At 36.5% G+C, this 17,158-nt stretch overlaps 1 protein-coding gene across 1 annotated transcript; it reads left to right on the top strand.

Moving 5' to 3' along the window:
- Positions 1-1,740: 1,740 nt before the first annotated feature.
- Positions 1,741-6,580, top strand: LOC149199758 (uncharacterized). Its single transcript, XM_089400691.1, has 3 exons — positions 1,741-1,833; positions 2,002-2,202; positions 6,551-6,580. The coding sequence occupies exons 1-3, from the start codon at positions 1,741-1,743 to the stop codon at positions 6,578-6,580; spliced, it is 324 nt and encodes a 107-aa protein (XP_089256817.1).
- The last annotated feature ends 10,578 nt before the right edge of the window (positions 6,581-17,158 follow it).

The following is a 17,158-nucleotide window of genomic DNA, read 5'->3' as shown; positions in this document are numbered from 1 at the left end:
TCTTGCCTCTTCAATCTCCTTGACCCTTACTTCAAGTTGTGTACACATAAGATCAGTGTACTCGTGTTGAGTCCGGAGTTCATCGAGCTCTTCCCTCATCTTTGAATTGGCCTCTTGATCCTTCTCGACCAAGTCCATCTTCTTAGTCCAGTAAGTCTCTAAGTCCTCCATCTTTTCCAACACTTTTTCAATGAATGCCATAGTAGCATCCTTCGCACCGTGACTAGACCCAACCTGAGATTCAGCTGCCATTGCTAACAGCTTCCTTCTTCTTTGCGATCTAGTTTCAACCATCCAACAGCTTCACCAAGTTGCCTGCAACCTGAACCAGCCCTTGTTCCACTTGTATGTGAAACAACTTCCTTCACCTGCAAGTACCTGCTTTCACTGTCATCAACTGTCAAGTGTTTACACACCTGCTTCACCCAGCTTCCTGCAAGACTCCTCCAAGTCTTCAGACTAGCTCTGATACCAACTGCACTTCAGTGGAGTTGTGTAGCAGCTTCAACCTTCAATGCCCGAATCAGCTGCTCTAATACCAACTGTCATGACGCCAGAGATGACGGTAGTCTTTCAACCACGCTTGGCGAGGTGCGGCACCACCAAACACTTTCTTTTCACCAATACTTATGTTCGTGGACTACGCCTAACCACTTATCCTACTTAGTTTGTGTTTCGCAACCAAGTATTATTAATGTTTCCTTTATACCAATGAACACCCATACACATTCATTATCAACAGCAATTATAAATGAAGAACACAATTGCACAATATAAAGGGAGGGGCAACTCCTTGAACAATGAGTCTGCCCGAATAATATATTATACAGTCTTTCAATATTACAAAGCTTTACAAGTATACTTGGAAACACCAAGTTTCATACTTAGCCAAATTTACAACCTCGTCACACCACCGTGTGACAACCAAGATTTCCTTGCCCAAGGCGGGCGGGCGCGCCCTCACACAAGCTGCCTTCCGCACTTCACAACCGAACCTTGTCTTCGTGCACGACGGGTGGGTGACTCCACCAAGTCACCAAGACACCCTTCGTTTACCTCTGCACGGTGGGCGGGCGACCTCACCCAAGTCCCCTTCTCCACCTCCGTGTTTGCCTTCACACGACGGGCGGGCGCTCACCCGAGCTGCCCAAGAACCCGTGCCAAGTCTTCACACAACTGGGTGCCCACGCCTTCACCCGTGCACGCCCTTGCACAACTGGGCGCCCTCGCCTTTGTTCAACTGGCGGGCGCTCCTCGCCCTATGCCTTCGTTCAGACTTCGTGCACCCTTAAGCGGCTTGCCCAAGACTTGGGCGCATATGACCTGCACCTATCTCCTTGCTGCGGCCCTTTTATCTGCGCACTACTTCATAGAAGACTTGCTTGATCGAATGATGATCGATGCTTCAAATGACATCCTCCATCGCTAATATATACGCTCATCACACAGTCATGTTATCCCCTCGGCCGACCAGTGCAATTCATCAACCAATGCTTTGTTCATGTTTGTGGCTGGTCGGCCCGTTGACCAATGCCCTCAACATAACTTCTCCATTGTCGACTTCACTTAGGTGAATGCCCACGCTGTCCATCATATAAACACATAACCGTTCTCACCACTTCGCATTATTTTTCAAGTCGCTTGTGCGCTCTCCTTCGCACTTCGCACCAGCGGACGAGTTATGAACCGCAGGTCCTTACACTTCGGATCCTTCATAAAGCAATCAGTGCCAACCGAATCATGCAGGAATTCCCTGAATATTTAGTGTGCCACTCTGGTTCGTCCTACGTCAGCCAGAAGATGCCCGTGCTTTCGCAAAACGATCAACTGAAGGTAGGCAACAAATATTTCCTCCTGCCTCAATCTTTTTTTGAGTCTCCGTTATCGCTTGTATCGTTGGCTTCCCTAATATTGCTAACGACCCCTAAAGTTCCTAATTCTCCCACTGCTCGTGTATGATCCCCTTTTCGCAATATTGGACGTGAGGCTACTCTATGTCAGCCGTTTGAGATAGAGAAGTCCAATGTCCCCGGAGGCGTTCGTATCAGAGGGTCGGCAGACTTTATTACAAAGATTATGTTGGACGGAAGGTTAAACTCCAATGAGGGTCGCCTTGCAGTGGTCAGGGACTTTGCAGATGATAAGCTGCTTGGCCTCTGCAATACTCCGCAATTGGAGAAAGATTATGCGAAGTTGGTCACGGTCAGAGGCCAATCTTGGAAACCCAAGCATGAATGTATAAGGGAAAAGCATAGGTGTGGATGCCGTAAGAGATTCATAAAAATTATTAGGCAATCACGGTAGGACAATTTTTGAGTTCTTGATTAGTTAAATGTGACCAGTTTTACCAGGGTTTTGATGAAATTGCATTTGAAACAACACTTTCGGCAAAAAAATTCCTGTTCAAAATAATACGCAGTATAAAATTATGCAATTTATACTTAATGTACCTAACAATAATCAGAGAAATTTGTTAAGGAAGATGACTTATCCATGCAGGAATATGAGTATCATCCTGTTAGATATCAACCTCTTTCATGGTTTGATCGCTCGAACCAGACAAATATGTGTCACTGAGAGTATTGGACCCAGATAGGTATCTCATGAACATTATGTTAGTCGAGGATAAAAAGAAAAACGGGCTTTCTAGGTAGTATAGTCTTCTTTCTCTAAATAAGATAAAATTAAAGAATTGTAGTTCAACATGTGAGTTAATGTATATTTATATGTTTTGTTTTTGGAGAATCTCATTTCAATCAATTTTTAGGTGGTTTTTTTGTTTATTTAAGTATTCTAGTTTAGTTTCCGTTAGTTAGTCCAGTGTCATTGACATAATTTATTGTTAATGTCTTGAAGGTAATCTTATTTAATTTATTGTAATATTGAGAGCAATTTTTACTCTATAATTTGTTTTATTTTTGTCATAGTATCGGAGCTCCAAATCACACAAAACTCCAAAAAAAAAAAGCAACATAAGTCTAGCAAAACTATAGGACTAAAAATCTAAGTCGTGAAAAAGCTACTCATGGAGAAGCTAGATAAGCGTGGCAATTTTTAAAAAGAATTAACGTGACCAACACACTTATGAAACCGTAAAAAAGAAAGGCGCCTCAACTCATTCTGCCTCTGTCGAAAGGTGCATTCACCTCATAACATCAAAATAGTGCAAACTCCAAGTAACATTAAAAAAAAATATATTGATGGATTTTTTAGACATTCGGCAGAAAAAATTGAGATGAAATATTTATTTGTGTTATTTTCACTGGTTTTTTAACAGTGCATAAATTCAACACCGTAAAAAACTTTTTAAACAATTTGATTCTACAAAATTACCTATCAAACTCTTGATTTTAATAAAACAACTCAAAAAAATAGTTTTTCAAAAATACAAAACGACAAACCATGTTTATTTTCGAAGTCTATTAACGCAGTTTTCCTCTCTTGAAAAGTGCGTTGACAGCATAATGTCAAAAATAGTTCGACATTAAGAAAAAGGAGTGTCATTTTTTAAAGGTGCAAAACGACAAACCAAGTTTATTCCCAAAGCGCCGAGCTTATCTCGATTGCATGTAGCTCGACCGCCTCTACGTGGAAAAATGGGCCCCTCCATCTCCATCATGGTCTCCATTAATAATCTATCCAATGTCGTAGCGGAAAAGTTTTAAAAAAAAATTGGGGAGCTGGGTAAGTGCTAGTGTACGTCGAATTAATTGTCAAGTTAATGTTGCAGGTGACAGGTCCAGGACTCCTGATCTCTTTCCAATTCCCAACTCCCCCCAAAATGAATTCAAATCATCCATTTTCAGTGGCAATTTTTTAATTCTTCCGGGTATCCTTCCAGATCCCTTTCCAATCCCCAACTCCCCCTAGATGAATTCAAATCATTTATTTTCGGAGGGGGTGGGGTGGCAGTTTTTCAATTCTTGCGGGTATCCTTCCTTCAAAGCTGAGGCCTGCAACTCTATGCAGTGATATGGAAGAAGCAACGATGAATAGATGGAGCTTTAAGAAACTGAGAGACGCTTGCAGCGAATTGGGCTTCTTCCATATTATCAATCGCGAGTCGGCACGCATCATCTTCCAAGTTTTGGCCAGAAATCTCCATATGTTTATTTTTTTCTTTTATGAAAAATTAAAACCTGTACTTATGAAGTCAGCCATATCCAGAATAAGTGTTTGATAGTTTTTATCATGTCTTGCAGAGAGACGATCCAGAAATACATGTCCAAGATATAACAAGATGATGTGGGTGGCCTCCAGATCCAAACAAAGGAAGGAGAGTGAGTTGATACCGAGCCCATTCCGATGATGTGGGTGGCCTCCAGATCCAAACAAAGGAAGGAGAGTGAGTTGATACCGAGCCCATTCCTGGATCATTAGGTCACTCTTTACAGGTGAGAAACTAAACTATTTTTTTGTTTTCGAGGCTATTAGAATAGGGTTGTAGGGGTATTCAAACAAATATTGATTTAAATATTAATTAGAATTAGGTTGTAGAAGAATATTTAAACAATAGTTAATGTAAAATTGAATGGCACATTTGAAGTAATGGCAAATACTGCAGCCCAGAGCACCAGTGGTTCATGGCGAATCCAAAAGGAACAGGTTGTCTATAGACTTCTTTTTGTTATTTTCAGAGGAAGCGGAAATTGTTACTCCCTGAGAACTGATCACCTAGGAGCATCGCCAACTATACAGAGCAGTTACAACAAGTCGAGATCTCAAGCTGCATGTGATGCAAATATGGGATGAAGTATTGGCAGATCGCTTACTGACCATGGGTTATTGTGAATGGCTTAATCGTTAGAGTTACTATGATGTTAACACAAGAGTGTGCATTGGACTTCTGTTTTAATAATTTAATAATGAACCAAAAGCTTTTGGTTTCCATTTTTTTTTAACTTCTAGATTATGCATTAATTTATCAATGTTTATGGCTTAACCGTTAGAATTTCAATTGACCATGATGTAACACAAGAGTGTGCATTGGACTTCTTTTACTTCTAAATTATGCATTCATTTATCATTGTCTTATATCCACCTGTCTTAACGGTGTCTTTATTGGCATGACACATTTCTTTTAATAAATTTCAAATTTTTTACTTTTATGTTATGCGTTAATGTTTAAAACTTGGTATTTAATTATTATTATTTTTTTGATAAAATATAAATTTAGTTTATGTTTAAAAAAACTTAACTTAAATAAATAATATATATTTTAATAAAATATAAAATAATATTTGATATTTGGTTTATGTTTAAAAAATGAAATTAAATAAATAATAAAATATTAAGATTAGAGATTATTATATTAAAAGAAAATTCATTTATAAAATATAAACTAATATTTGATATTTGGTTTATATTTAAAAAATGAAATTAAAAAAATAATAAAATATTAAGATTAGAGATTATGAGATTAAAAGAAAATTTATTTATAAAAGAGAAATTAATAATTTTTGTTTTGAGAATTAGAATAAAAATTAAGTAACAATTTAATTATGTTGATAGACGTGTTTATTTGAAATAAGACTTCTCAAATGTTTATTTAATTATTAATAATTATTAGGTGGATGATAGAGATTTAACCTCTACATAATATTTATAGTAATATACATAAATCGAAGGTTAATATTTATTTGCAAGGTTTGTACTTTTAATTAAATTGATCAATTAAAAATAATGTCATATTAAATTAGTTAGTTCATATGAATAAATAATTTAATTAGTTTTTTTAACCTTTTTTAATTTTAGTAATATACATAAAAAATATCAATCTTTCTGGATGGCTGGACAGGATAGAGGCTTTATGGAGTAGGAGGAGGGACTACACTATTTGACATATTGACAGGGATAAAAACAAAAGGGCAGATGCTTTATCCAAAATGGGCCTATCTTCTCCCCAAGGTGTCTGGAGGATGCAGATCACGGTGGACAACATCTCCTACCAGATCCAAGACTTTTGCTTACTGGGTACATAATTTTCTTTCTAATGATGAATATCTGGTATGTATCTTTTTCCCCCTATTTTCCTTTCCATTGTGAAGGAATTCTCATATATTTTGTCATAAGGAACAGTTTCCTCACTATCTGTTTGTTCTTATATATATTTTTCTCCATATGTTCTATATGTAGCTGAACAGGATACCTTTTCTAAGTCCTTTCCACTTTGTGTGGCTTTGAACTCATATCTGCCATAGATGCCAGTTTATTTCTCATATATATGTTTTTGATCGTTCAATCTTCTTTGATGAGCACAATAAAAATATATATAGCTTTTTTTCGTGCTGAAAAATAAATCAAAGGTTGATATTTATTTGCAACGTTGTATTTTAGCGTCTAGGTGACATTATGCACAACCACAAAAATGCAAATTCTGCACTTGAGGAGACCAACAAATTTCTAAATGACTTCCAAGAGGAAACCACCTTTGTTGACTACTTTCGAGCACGATGGTTGGACATAATAGGTTTGATTTCTGTAGCTTTAATTTTCATATTTTTGGTATAATTGTATTGACTATTGACATACTTTATTTTGTGTTAATCAGAAATGTGGGCAAAATGTTGTCGTCACTTAAAGCATGCTGGACAAGAAACAAATGGCGCTATTGAGTCCTACCATTCACATTTGAAACAAGTTCTTTTGAAGTCAATACGAGCAACTTCACATCGTCGAGTGGATTGGTTGGTGCATCAGTTGTGTTCAGTGGTCCACATTTTTTATTGGTGGCGTCAATGTGCAAAGGAAAATGGTTTCCATAGAAACTATAAGGTGGAGAAAATAGAAGCTCATTCATGGCTAAGGGCACAATCTATTCCAAATTGTAATGTGAGTGGATTGGTTGGTGCATCAGTTGTGTTCAGTGGTCCACATTTTTTATTGATGGCATCAATGTGCAAAGGAAAATGGTTTCCATAGAAAATATAAGATGGAGAAAATAGAAGCTCATTCATGGCTAAGGGCACAATCTATTCCAGATTGTAATGTGACACTGCACCACTCAGATTCTTCAATAGCATGGGTGCAAAGCCAACATGATATAGATAAATCATATATGGTATGCCATTCAAGTTCAAGTTTTGCTATGTGTGATTGTGATTGGGAGAAAAATGGATATCTTTGAAAACATGTCATCAAGGTTAGCATGATGAGGGAAAAAATAAGGTTGGAACAAGAAAATCTAGAAGCAAGAATCAATGCAACAACCAAAACCAGGGGATTTGAGTATTTCATTGAATATGTAGATCAATAATAATAAATAATAGTCATTGTGATCTAATACTGTACAATGTTTTGTTCACAGATACGTGAAAATGATGACTTTGAAAGTGTGGATAACTTGGATGTTGATGTCATGGTAATAATTTAATAACTCTCTAAATTTTATATTTGTTATCACTCTTTTAATATTGTTCTGACTAGTTATTTTTTTTCTTTGTAGGTAGATGATAATGTTAATGCTTCCATGGATTCTTATGTTGATGTCATGATAATAATTTCATAATTTGGTTAATTTTATGTTTTCTATCACTCTTTTACTATTGTTATGACTATTTTTTGTTTTGTTTTGTAGGTAAATGATAATGTTAATTATGTTTTTTATCACTCTTTTATTGTTGTTATGATTGTTTGTTTTTTTCTTTGTAGGTAAATGATAATGTTAATTATTCCATGGATTCTTCCACTAATGTTGATCCAAGCCACAAACGAGAAAAGATCTCACAAAATATTAGGCATATTTTCAAGTCACTTATGCAGTTACCTGGTGATGAGTCACATTTGCACTTCTTAGAAAAATGCATGGAAGATGTTGCAAGTGAATTCAAAACAACATTGACATCAACCACGTTGGGGTTGGACCATCCATCTGCTCCATCTTTCCAACAAGTGCAAGATGGATTTGGATATACACTTGGGCGTGAAAGAGATTTCTGGGAGAGGATGGTCACTCGTAAGTGCTCATATACATCATCTAGCTTTGCACAATTTCCTCCTCCAACACAAGGTTCAAGAAGGAAAAAAACATTTGCTAATGAGCTTGATAGAGCTGCTACAAGAGACAATGAAAGAAATACAAACATATGAAGGTGAGAATTATATATCTCAAATGTGAATGTTAGTTTCAAATGTTTTAATTTAAAACATGTATAATCTAAACTTGCAAAGAAATGCCAAGGAAGTTATTTATTATATGGTTGGTAATGTAGGATCTAAAAAGTTTTTTAAAATAGTTTCAAATGGAATAACTAAACTAAGAAGTTTGACTTATGTACCAACATCTATCATGTTCATTTTTTTGGTAAACATGATGTTTTTCCTTGCATTTGTATTTTCTTTCCTTGTTGCAACTCTTTGTTTTAAGTGTAGTATGTGCACAAAGATATCATTAATTTACTTAGTATTTTGATTTCATTAATTTTCTTAGTGTTTTTATTTCTTTGCAGTGCCAGCATGGGAGAGATTAAAGCTATGGAAGATTGAGTGTTTTAACACCCTACTTTGCAATTTTGTTGGTTAAGTAATTATTTTGCTCAGTGGTTAGATTGATTTAGAGGCCTGAGTTATATTCCACACAATCTCCATCCAGTGTAATCCAAAATTAAAAATAGACATGCTAGTTTGGAGATTCTCTTATAACTCTAAATCTGGCAAGAGAGAATTATCTTATCTCAAGATAGCTTGTGTGAATCTGGTGGGCCTTGAATCTGAATGCAAACTTCTAAAAACTCTATTATATTAAAGTTAATTTGATTTTTCTGTTATATGAATTAATTCGTTCATATGATTTTTGTTGGACATTAGTTTTGGATTTTCATTTCAATAAAAGTAAGAGAATATATGTTTAAATTTCATCATAGGTGTAATTTTTTATCATGATATTTGATAATATCAATTATTTTTATTTATTTATATTAAATTATAAGTATATCAGTATTATTTAAATTACAAATTTAGCAATTTTATGTCATCAAAGGATTGTTAAAAGTAATGATATTTAAAAACATATTTTATTTAAGTGTAACTTCAATTTAATTTAATTAACATTTCCCAAGATACTATAAAATCTTGATTATCTTCGGTTGTGGAAATATCACAATAGTGACAAGGTCGGAATACCATAATATCATCTTTTGTAGTGGAATAGGATAACTTATGGGTTTAATGTATTTTTTTTTTAAAGAAAATTGTGAGCTAGCTAGTCCTTAAAGCATCACAATTTTTTTCTCTAACACGATTGTGGTTGCAACAACATTGAGTTATGTTTGTATAGAGTATACATTATAATTAATAATAAATTATTTATTATCAAACTCATATAATATATTATCATATTATAAGTTGAATGGGAAAATTATAATGGATGAGTTTATGTATACTAGGATTGTATTTTTATTCATTGTTAAATTAAGTTAGAATATTTTATCTAAAAAATATGTGAATAATTTTTATTTGGCTAGAAACATTTTGATTAAAATGTTAACTTAGTTTGGTTTTATCCATTATAATAGTTTACAAAAATTAGTAAATGAAGTATTATCATGTTTAGAAGATATTTTATTTTGCATAAGAATTAGTACATCACCTTTCCAATCTTATATTAAAATACCTAACTTTAGGAATAAAGCTAATCATAATACCTAATTAATGAAATATATTATAAATTATAGATAATATTTATTAATAATTAAATTTTATGAAGTATTGACAAAAAAAACTGCACATATCTATATCATAAGTATACTCTACATAACATATGTAGGCCTTCTAGACTACTTAGTCATTACAAAAAAAAAATCATTATGAGTTTTGATGTCATATTATAAATTAAACCTTAATTTGTTACATTCATAGATTCTTTCTTTTCCTAATGTTTTGGAGGTATCTTTTCTCTTGTAAAGCTATTTAAGGTTCTCATTTTCTTAATAACAAATCATTTTAACATTTAATCTATAAAAACTCATATCATGAGTGGGATTTATCATATCATTGTGAAATGCCACACAAAATAATGTAGATAAAGCATCATTCCATACTTATTTATTTCAATGAGTTTCCTTTCATATTCCTAATAATTGTAGATAATTTACCAAATATTTATTCTCGAAATGCCTCTCCCCTAATTTTTTAATAGGTGACATTTTTATTCCCGTCTTGTAAGCTAGTTTCCAACATTTATGTGTTTCTTCTTGCATCGAGTATTATATTTATATAAGTATCTATTTTTTTAGCCACCCAATATCCTAAAGATTCTGTGGTACATTTTTTCTCTGAACAATAGGCTTAGTGTTTGTTAATTCGGGCTTTCAATATCTTGAAATACTAATCCAAAACCTTAGCGTTTTAGTTACAACCCATTTTCTCTTAAAAATATTATTGGCTAGAATACTCCATGATTATACTAACCCCTATTTAACTTTATTACAATTCAGTTAAATTTTGAAATAATCATTTCATTTGTTAGTTCACAATTGTACATAGAAAAAATATGAATTTGAACAAAAAATTCAAACTATAATAATTTCCTTTAAAGAAAAATATATCAAATAAAAATTACTTGAATAAATTTGAAATCCTATTTTTTTTAACACTATACAAGTAATTTTTTAATCAAAATTTCTTTGATCTTAAAAAATCCATATCTCATTCTCCATATGTAAAAAAAAAAAAAAAAAAAAAAAAAAAAAAAAAAATCACTTAAATCTTACATCCATGGAAAATAGACTTTTATCCTTGGAAAATATACTTTTAGTATAATTTACATTTTACAATGATCTAGAAAATCATAAATATATAATTTCATGATAATATTTCTTTAACATTAATATATTTTTTTCTTTTTACTTTAATCAAAATCACAATAATAATTCCATTGAGTGACACATAAATTATTTCTCAAAACTATTGTTGCATTCTTTTTATTCAAAACAAATGAATTATTCATAATTAAAACATATATCCCAACAAACAAACATATCCAATCTTACAGAAATGGATGGAAGACATCACAAATAAGTTCAAAACAACATTGACATTAACAACTTTAAGGTTGGGTCGTCCAATTGGTCCATCTTTCCAACAAATCCAATATGGATTTGGACATACATTGGGGTATGAAAGGGATTTCTTGGAGAGGATGGTCACTTATAAGCACTCATATACATCATCTAGCTCTGCACACTTTTCTCCCTAACACAGGGTTCTAGAAGGAAAAAAACATTCGCTAATGAGATTGATAGAGCTGTTACTTGAGACAATGAAAGAAATACAAACATATGAAGATGAGAAATATATACCTCAAACATGTAGGTTAAAATAAAATGATTTATTTACAACATGTTTCATATAAACTTACAAAGCAATGCTAGAGAATTTGATAATTCTATGGTTGGTAATGGAGGATATAAAAAGCTTGTTAAAGATTACTTCAAGTGAAACAACTAAACTAAGAAGTTTGAATTATGTACCAACATCTATTATGTTCATTTTTTTTTATAAACTCTCCCATCGAAGAGAAATTAAAAAGGAACATGAAAGTTCACCTCCACAGGGTGTATGACTGTGTGGATAGGGAATTTCTCTCAATGATCCTGTATAAAAATGGTTTTTTGCACAAGCATGTGAAGTGGATAATATCTTCCATAACATCAACGTCTATGGTTTTTCTCATCAACGGGGTGCCAACTCATTTCTTCAAAATTTATAGGGGGCTTCGCCAATGATGTGCACTATCTCTGCTTCTTTTCATTCTGATCATGGATGCCTTCAACAGGGGAGTTAAGGAAAGGTTTGAGGAAACATTGATATATGGATGAAAAATCTCCAAAGGATGAAAAATTTCTCAATTGATGCTTGTTTATGACGCACTGTGTGCTCGTGAAACAATACTCTCTAAGTGGGTCACTTTTCATAGGATCTTCATGGATTTCGGTAAATCTTTTGGGCTCTACATAAAAAAAGACAAAAATTGAATTGATAGATGTGGTGGTGGATGACCTAGAAGTACTTGAAATAGCTTCCCTGTTTGGAATAAAAATACTCTCTATGATAGATGGTTTTAAATACTTGGGATGTTTTCTAAAGCTTAGCAAGTACTTATTGAATGATTGGGAATGTCTTCTTTCTACTTAAAAAAAAAAAAAAAAAACTATTTTGTTGGGACCAAAGATGGTTGACATTGGGTGGAAGAGTCATTATGACAAAGGTTGTCTTGACTGGTGTCTTGATCTACTAGATGCATCTCTTTCATCTTCCCGAATATTTCATTAACAAGATAGACTCAATGGTGGCTAAGTTTGTTTGGTTTGGTTTTTGGTGCAGTAAAGAGGATCCATCTAATTGGGTTAATGTCCATTGCCAAGTCGATTGTATGTGGAGGCTGGGGCATTATTGACACACGATCCTTTAACCTAGCCATTTTTGCAGCAAATTTTTGAAGGTTATTTTGTGAGAAAGGGTTCTAATAGAGCATATGAATACAAATACTCTCTTCAATGCATAATCAAGGAATGGATTGTTGAGGGGGCACCTTTAGCTGGTCGACGTTCCAAGATTTGGAGTAGTATTAGAGTTTTCCTACCGTGGCTAAGCAGTAACATTCAATGGGTGATTGGAAATGGATAAAGGATCCACATTGGTTTAGATTCCATCAAGGGTTTCAGTGGACGCCACTCTCTTCCAATAGAAATAATCAAATCTCTCTCCTATATGGCGATGAACACCCTTGCTGGCCTGTGGGAGAGATATAGACTTATTTGTGTTGCTTAGGATTGGTCACATGCATGGCAGATTGGTTTATAGGAGGACATGACAGCTGAGTGGGAAGATTATCACAGTAGTCTATGCATGGTCGATATCCACTTACTACTGAGTTTGGATAAGCTAGTGTGGGGGGGTGGAGATGGGGGTAAATGGTCAATGACAGAATCCCTCTCAAGGAGGCCTACGACCACATCACTTCGACCTCTCTTCCCCTACCATTCACAGAATTCACCTTTCTCATTTGGAAATGGGATGCTCCCTTAAAGCTAAAATTCTTCTCTTGGCTCGCCATCCATAATAAAGTATTGACCTAGGACAATCTTCTCAAGAGAGTATTTTTTGACCCTCAATGGTGCCTTCTTTGCATGTTGGATTCGGAGAATGGCCCACACCTATTCCTGCGCTATCATTTTGCCTCTAAAATGTGGGCAGAGGTATCAATTCGTTTTGGAATCCCTACTATTAGTAATGTACCTTCCATCCATGATTGCATACTCCTTTGGAACTACAGAATCAAGGCCTACAAGATTGTCCCTCTCGATGTTCTATGGGGCATCTGGAGGGCTTGTAATGCCCTTATTTTTTAAGGAAAATCTCTTGACATCAAACGAGGTACTATAGGTATAGTGGAATTATTCCAAGAGATTGTCTCTTGGCAACCGAAAATCCCTCGTTGATCTATCTCTTATTTTGATGTGGAGAGAATTTATCCAATATGTTTCTTTGATGGGGCTTCCTCCGGTGGTGACTATGAATGTGCGGTTGTTCTTCAATTTGACCTATATGTTCACTTCCATTTCTCCTGGTGTTAGCACCTAAATCTGCGTTAGGCTGAAGGAAGGCAAAAATTAGGGTAACCACAAACCACGCTCAGTCTGGTAGCTAGCCCTACCAGAGCAGGAGAAGGCTCTCTCCGAGTCACACTCAGTGAATAGATAAGAAAAATGGTCTGAGATGACTTACAATGCAATATTTACCTTAGGCTAGTAAGTGAAAAGGGATTTTGAAAACAATTTTATGAATGACCGAGCTTCTGGGATGTATATGGGACTGGCGCTCAGCAAAGAACAGAGAATTGAATATGAAGGCACAGATTATTCCGTGAGGCAAGGTAGGCGGAAAGAGCAGCAATTTCTGTTTAAGGTAACGCGGAATGGAAAGATTGCTAAAGAAAGTGAAAAGGGCATAGTCGCATGAATCCTTTTCAACAGAAGAATAACACTGCACATGAAATTTTCCCACAGGCAGAGCAATATAAATTGAATTCTACCTAATCTCACTTAGAAAATTTCACTGAAATGAAACGTGAATTGAATTATGAAACATAACAAGATACATATGGAACATAAGAACACATTTGCTACACTCACAACCACAAGAATCTCATGAAACAGAGTCGCTGCCTTTCATTAATTCTCTGTCAAAAATACATAGTGCAGAAACAGAGTTTCTTTCCCACAGTCTCCTAGAAGTTACAAGCCAGCCAACCCTTTGCAAATAACTTGCATACAATATATAGAATGTGTGTGGAAGAGATAGAACGCCCAGGGGTTGGTAAGTTACTCAAATCATTATGAAAAGGAGATGAAGAGCCAACCATCAGCTACAGGTGCAATGCTCTCAAGCATGACATTTGGCTGGGGTGACCCTTTGCATTCTTTTGCCACTTGGATAGATGCCCATCTGGAGAGAAAACTCTTTAAATGCCACCTTTGGTGCCAAAAAATCGAATTGTAGATGACTAGGCCCACTTGGAGAAGTCGCGACTCGAAATTTCGCGAAACGGGAGCAAATTGGCAGTTTTTTCCTCTGTGCGCCGCGCCAAATTCTCTGTGTGTCGTGCCACTTTGGAGCCTGTTTTGGTGCACTTGTAGGTGTCCAAAATGTGCCCAAGTGGGCTTGTTGGAAAGCCTGTCCTGTCTACTTTCTAACCCCACTGGAATTTCCAAATTTGGGGCTCATTTTCCCCTCCAAATATTCATTCTCCCAAGACTGCTTTTTGTGTGTCAAAAAAGTGGCAGAGAGGCCATTTTTTGGGTTTTTTTTACCTTTAGGAGACCCAGATCTTGTCAACATTTCTTGCCCGGACCCCAGTAGTCGTATTTTTCGATGCTGAATCCAAATATGCAAGTCGTTCCTTGATTGGAGCCCTAGAGTTTTAGCGTCGCGCAAGTGGCGTGGCGCACAGGGAGGAATTTCTTGTTTTGTGTCCAAAAAATTTGCCTGTGACCAAAATTTGCCCAAATTTTTTGAAATTTGGGTTGGAGGTTCCCTATGAAGTGCTATGCTGTGTCAAGGAAGCCTCAGCCAAGATTCAAAGCCAATCTTGCTCCTTTGCCTCCTTTGCCTCCTTTGTCGCTTTGCTCAATTTTGCCTTTAGGCTCCTGATTCTTGCTTTTGAGCTCATGTTTCGAGCCTGGTAGTGGTGAGTCATGCGCCTCAGCATATCTTTCTCCCTGTTAGCTTTATCCAACTGCTGCTCCAAGTGAACGTTCACTTTTTCTAACACACACTTCCTGTCCTCGTCTCTTTGCTCCATAGGTCTGCCTTGTGCTGCCAGGATGTGTCATCGGTTTTCCTTGATCATTTGCAACTCTATCTCAGCTAGACGATCCTCAAGTTGCTTGTTCCTTTGCTCCAGATACTGCACGTTCCAGTTGGCCCTCTCCAAGTCTAGGGATAGGTTCTCAATCACTGATTGCTGCTCCTGAAAGATCTCCCCCAGCTCAGCATTCGTAGGTTCTGCATCTGTCTCATCGTCCTGGAGGAGAACAAACTCGGTCTCTTGCTCACCTGATGGCCCTTCCTCCTGCACTGGCTCCTTGCCCTTACCCTGCTCCCGTGGTGCTGATGTCGGAAGTGAGGCCCCTTCCACCCCAGGTGGAGATAACACTCGCTTTGCTGCTGCAAACAACGGTCTACTGCCCTTCTAGTATGTGATGTATACTGGCATGGTGGCAGTCTCATGGCACTCAAATTGATGTGAAGGACCCTCCACCTCATGCTCTGCCTCTGATACCACCGGTGGAGCGCTGAAGAAATCACGCGAGTTGAAGTCCTCCCAAGAAATACCCTACAATCCCAACTGATGGTCCACCAAAATCCCGATGAGAGCAAAATGATAGACACTATTTAGCTGCTATCGAGGGTTCTTGCGCTGCATGAAGTTTTTCATCTTCTCAATGTTGTTGCAAATGAAAAATGGGAGGCTCATCATCCGCACCCGGGTGAAGTGCATGAGCAACTTGATGTGATATGCATAAAGGCGTGAAAACCTCCCCTCGCAATTGAAATACTTCATGATCAATCTCATGAGTGGGGCATACTCATCTCTCAAAAATCTGAATGGAAAAACTCTGGTGAGCTGGATCAAACAATTGTTCTTGATGTAAGGCTCATAGTGATGCCTCTCCACCTTCTTTTTCTTATGCCACTGTTCCCCAATGTTAGGTATTCCTGTTGCCACTGATATGGTTTCCGGTGTCAATGTGAAAGTGACCCCAGCTAGGACAGATTGACCTCCCTGTAGATGAAGTGCAAAAAAGGCGGGCCAACTCATGATGGACTCTGAAATTTGCCACCCTTTGACAAAATTCATAACATGCCAAGTGCTGGAAACAAGACATGGCAAGTGGGCATGCCTGCAGCTCAATGAGGGTGTTTGGCTCGTCTCTAAGATGTCTGTCGCTCCAGTGACGTCTTCTATGGGCTCTCTCTCCTGAAGATGTGTCACTGTGGGTCCCCTCCTCATAATCTGATGAATTTTCTGATGCCATTACTGATGTTTGTACCCTGAGTTTTATGCTGCCCTCTGAATCCAATGTAACTGATAGATGCTCTGAAAATCTGTCACCAAGGGGACACTAAAACAGGGAGTGTTAGGAGGGGGATGATGAAAAGGGGAATAGGAGTTTAAAAGGAGAAGTTTATTAGGGATTTGGGAGCGTTTTGGGTATGGTGTTTGATGGGGTAGGGTTTGGGTATTTTGAGACATACGAATAAAGGGAACGAATGGCTATGATTACAGTGGAGCTAGGGTGATTATTAGGGGAAACTGCTACAGGGGAATTATTTGATAGAGGTAGGGTAGGAGCATACTTTAGCAATAATGTCACTGTAGCAAAACCCTAGCTTCTTGACCTTCTTTGTGTCATCTTTGTTTTATTTTTTTTTTTAAAATTACATTTGATTCATGGTCATCAAAATCATATTCCTCTTCAAGTTTAAATGCCAATGGTGAAGGTAGTTGGGCTACCTCTCCAATCTTGAGGGTTATTCACAAAAATTTTGGCAATTTGGTAAATTTTTGGGCTTATAGGTCTGTGCGTCGTGCGCTCTGCCCAGTGCGCCGTGCACCGGGTATGCGCCGCGCCAGTGGCGATTTTGCACTGTGGCC

This window comes from Pinus tabuliformis, chromosome 2_1 (genome assembly GCF_031772625.1).
Source record: "Pinus tabuliformis cultivar Carrire ecotype Pingquan chromosome 2_1, CPIR1, whole genome shotgun sequence".
In the NCBI taxonomy this organism is placed as follows: domain Eukaryota; kingdom Viridiplantae; phylum Streptophyta; class Pinopsida; order Pinales; family Pinaceae; genus Pinus; species Pinus tabuliformis.
This window is presented reverse-complemented; position numbering and strand designations above follow the sequence as displayed.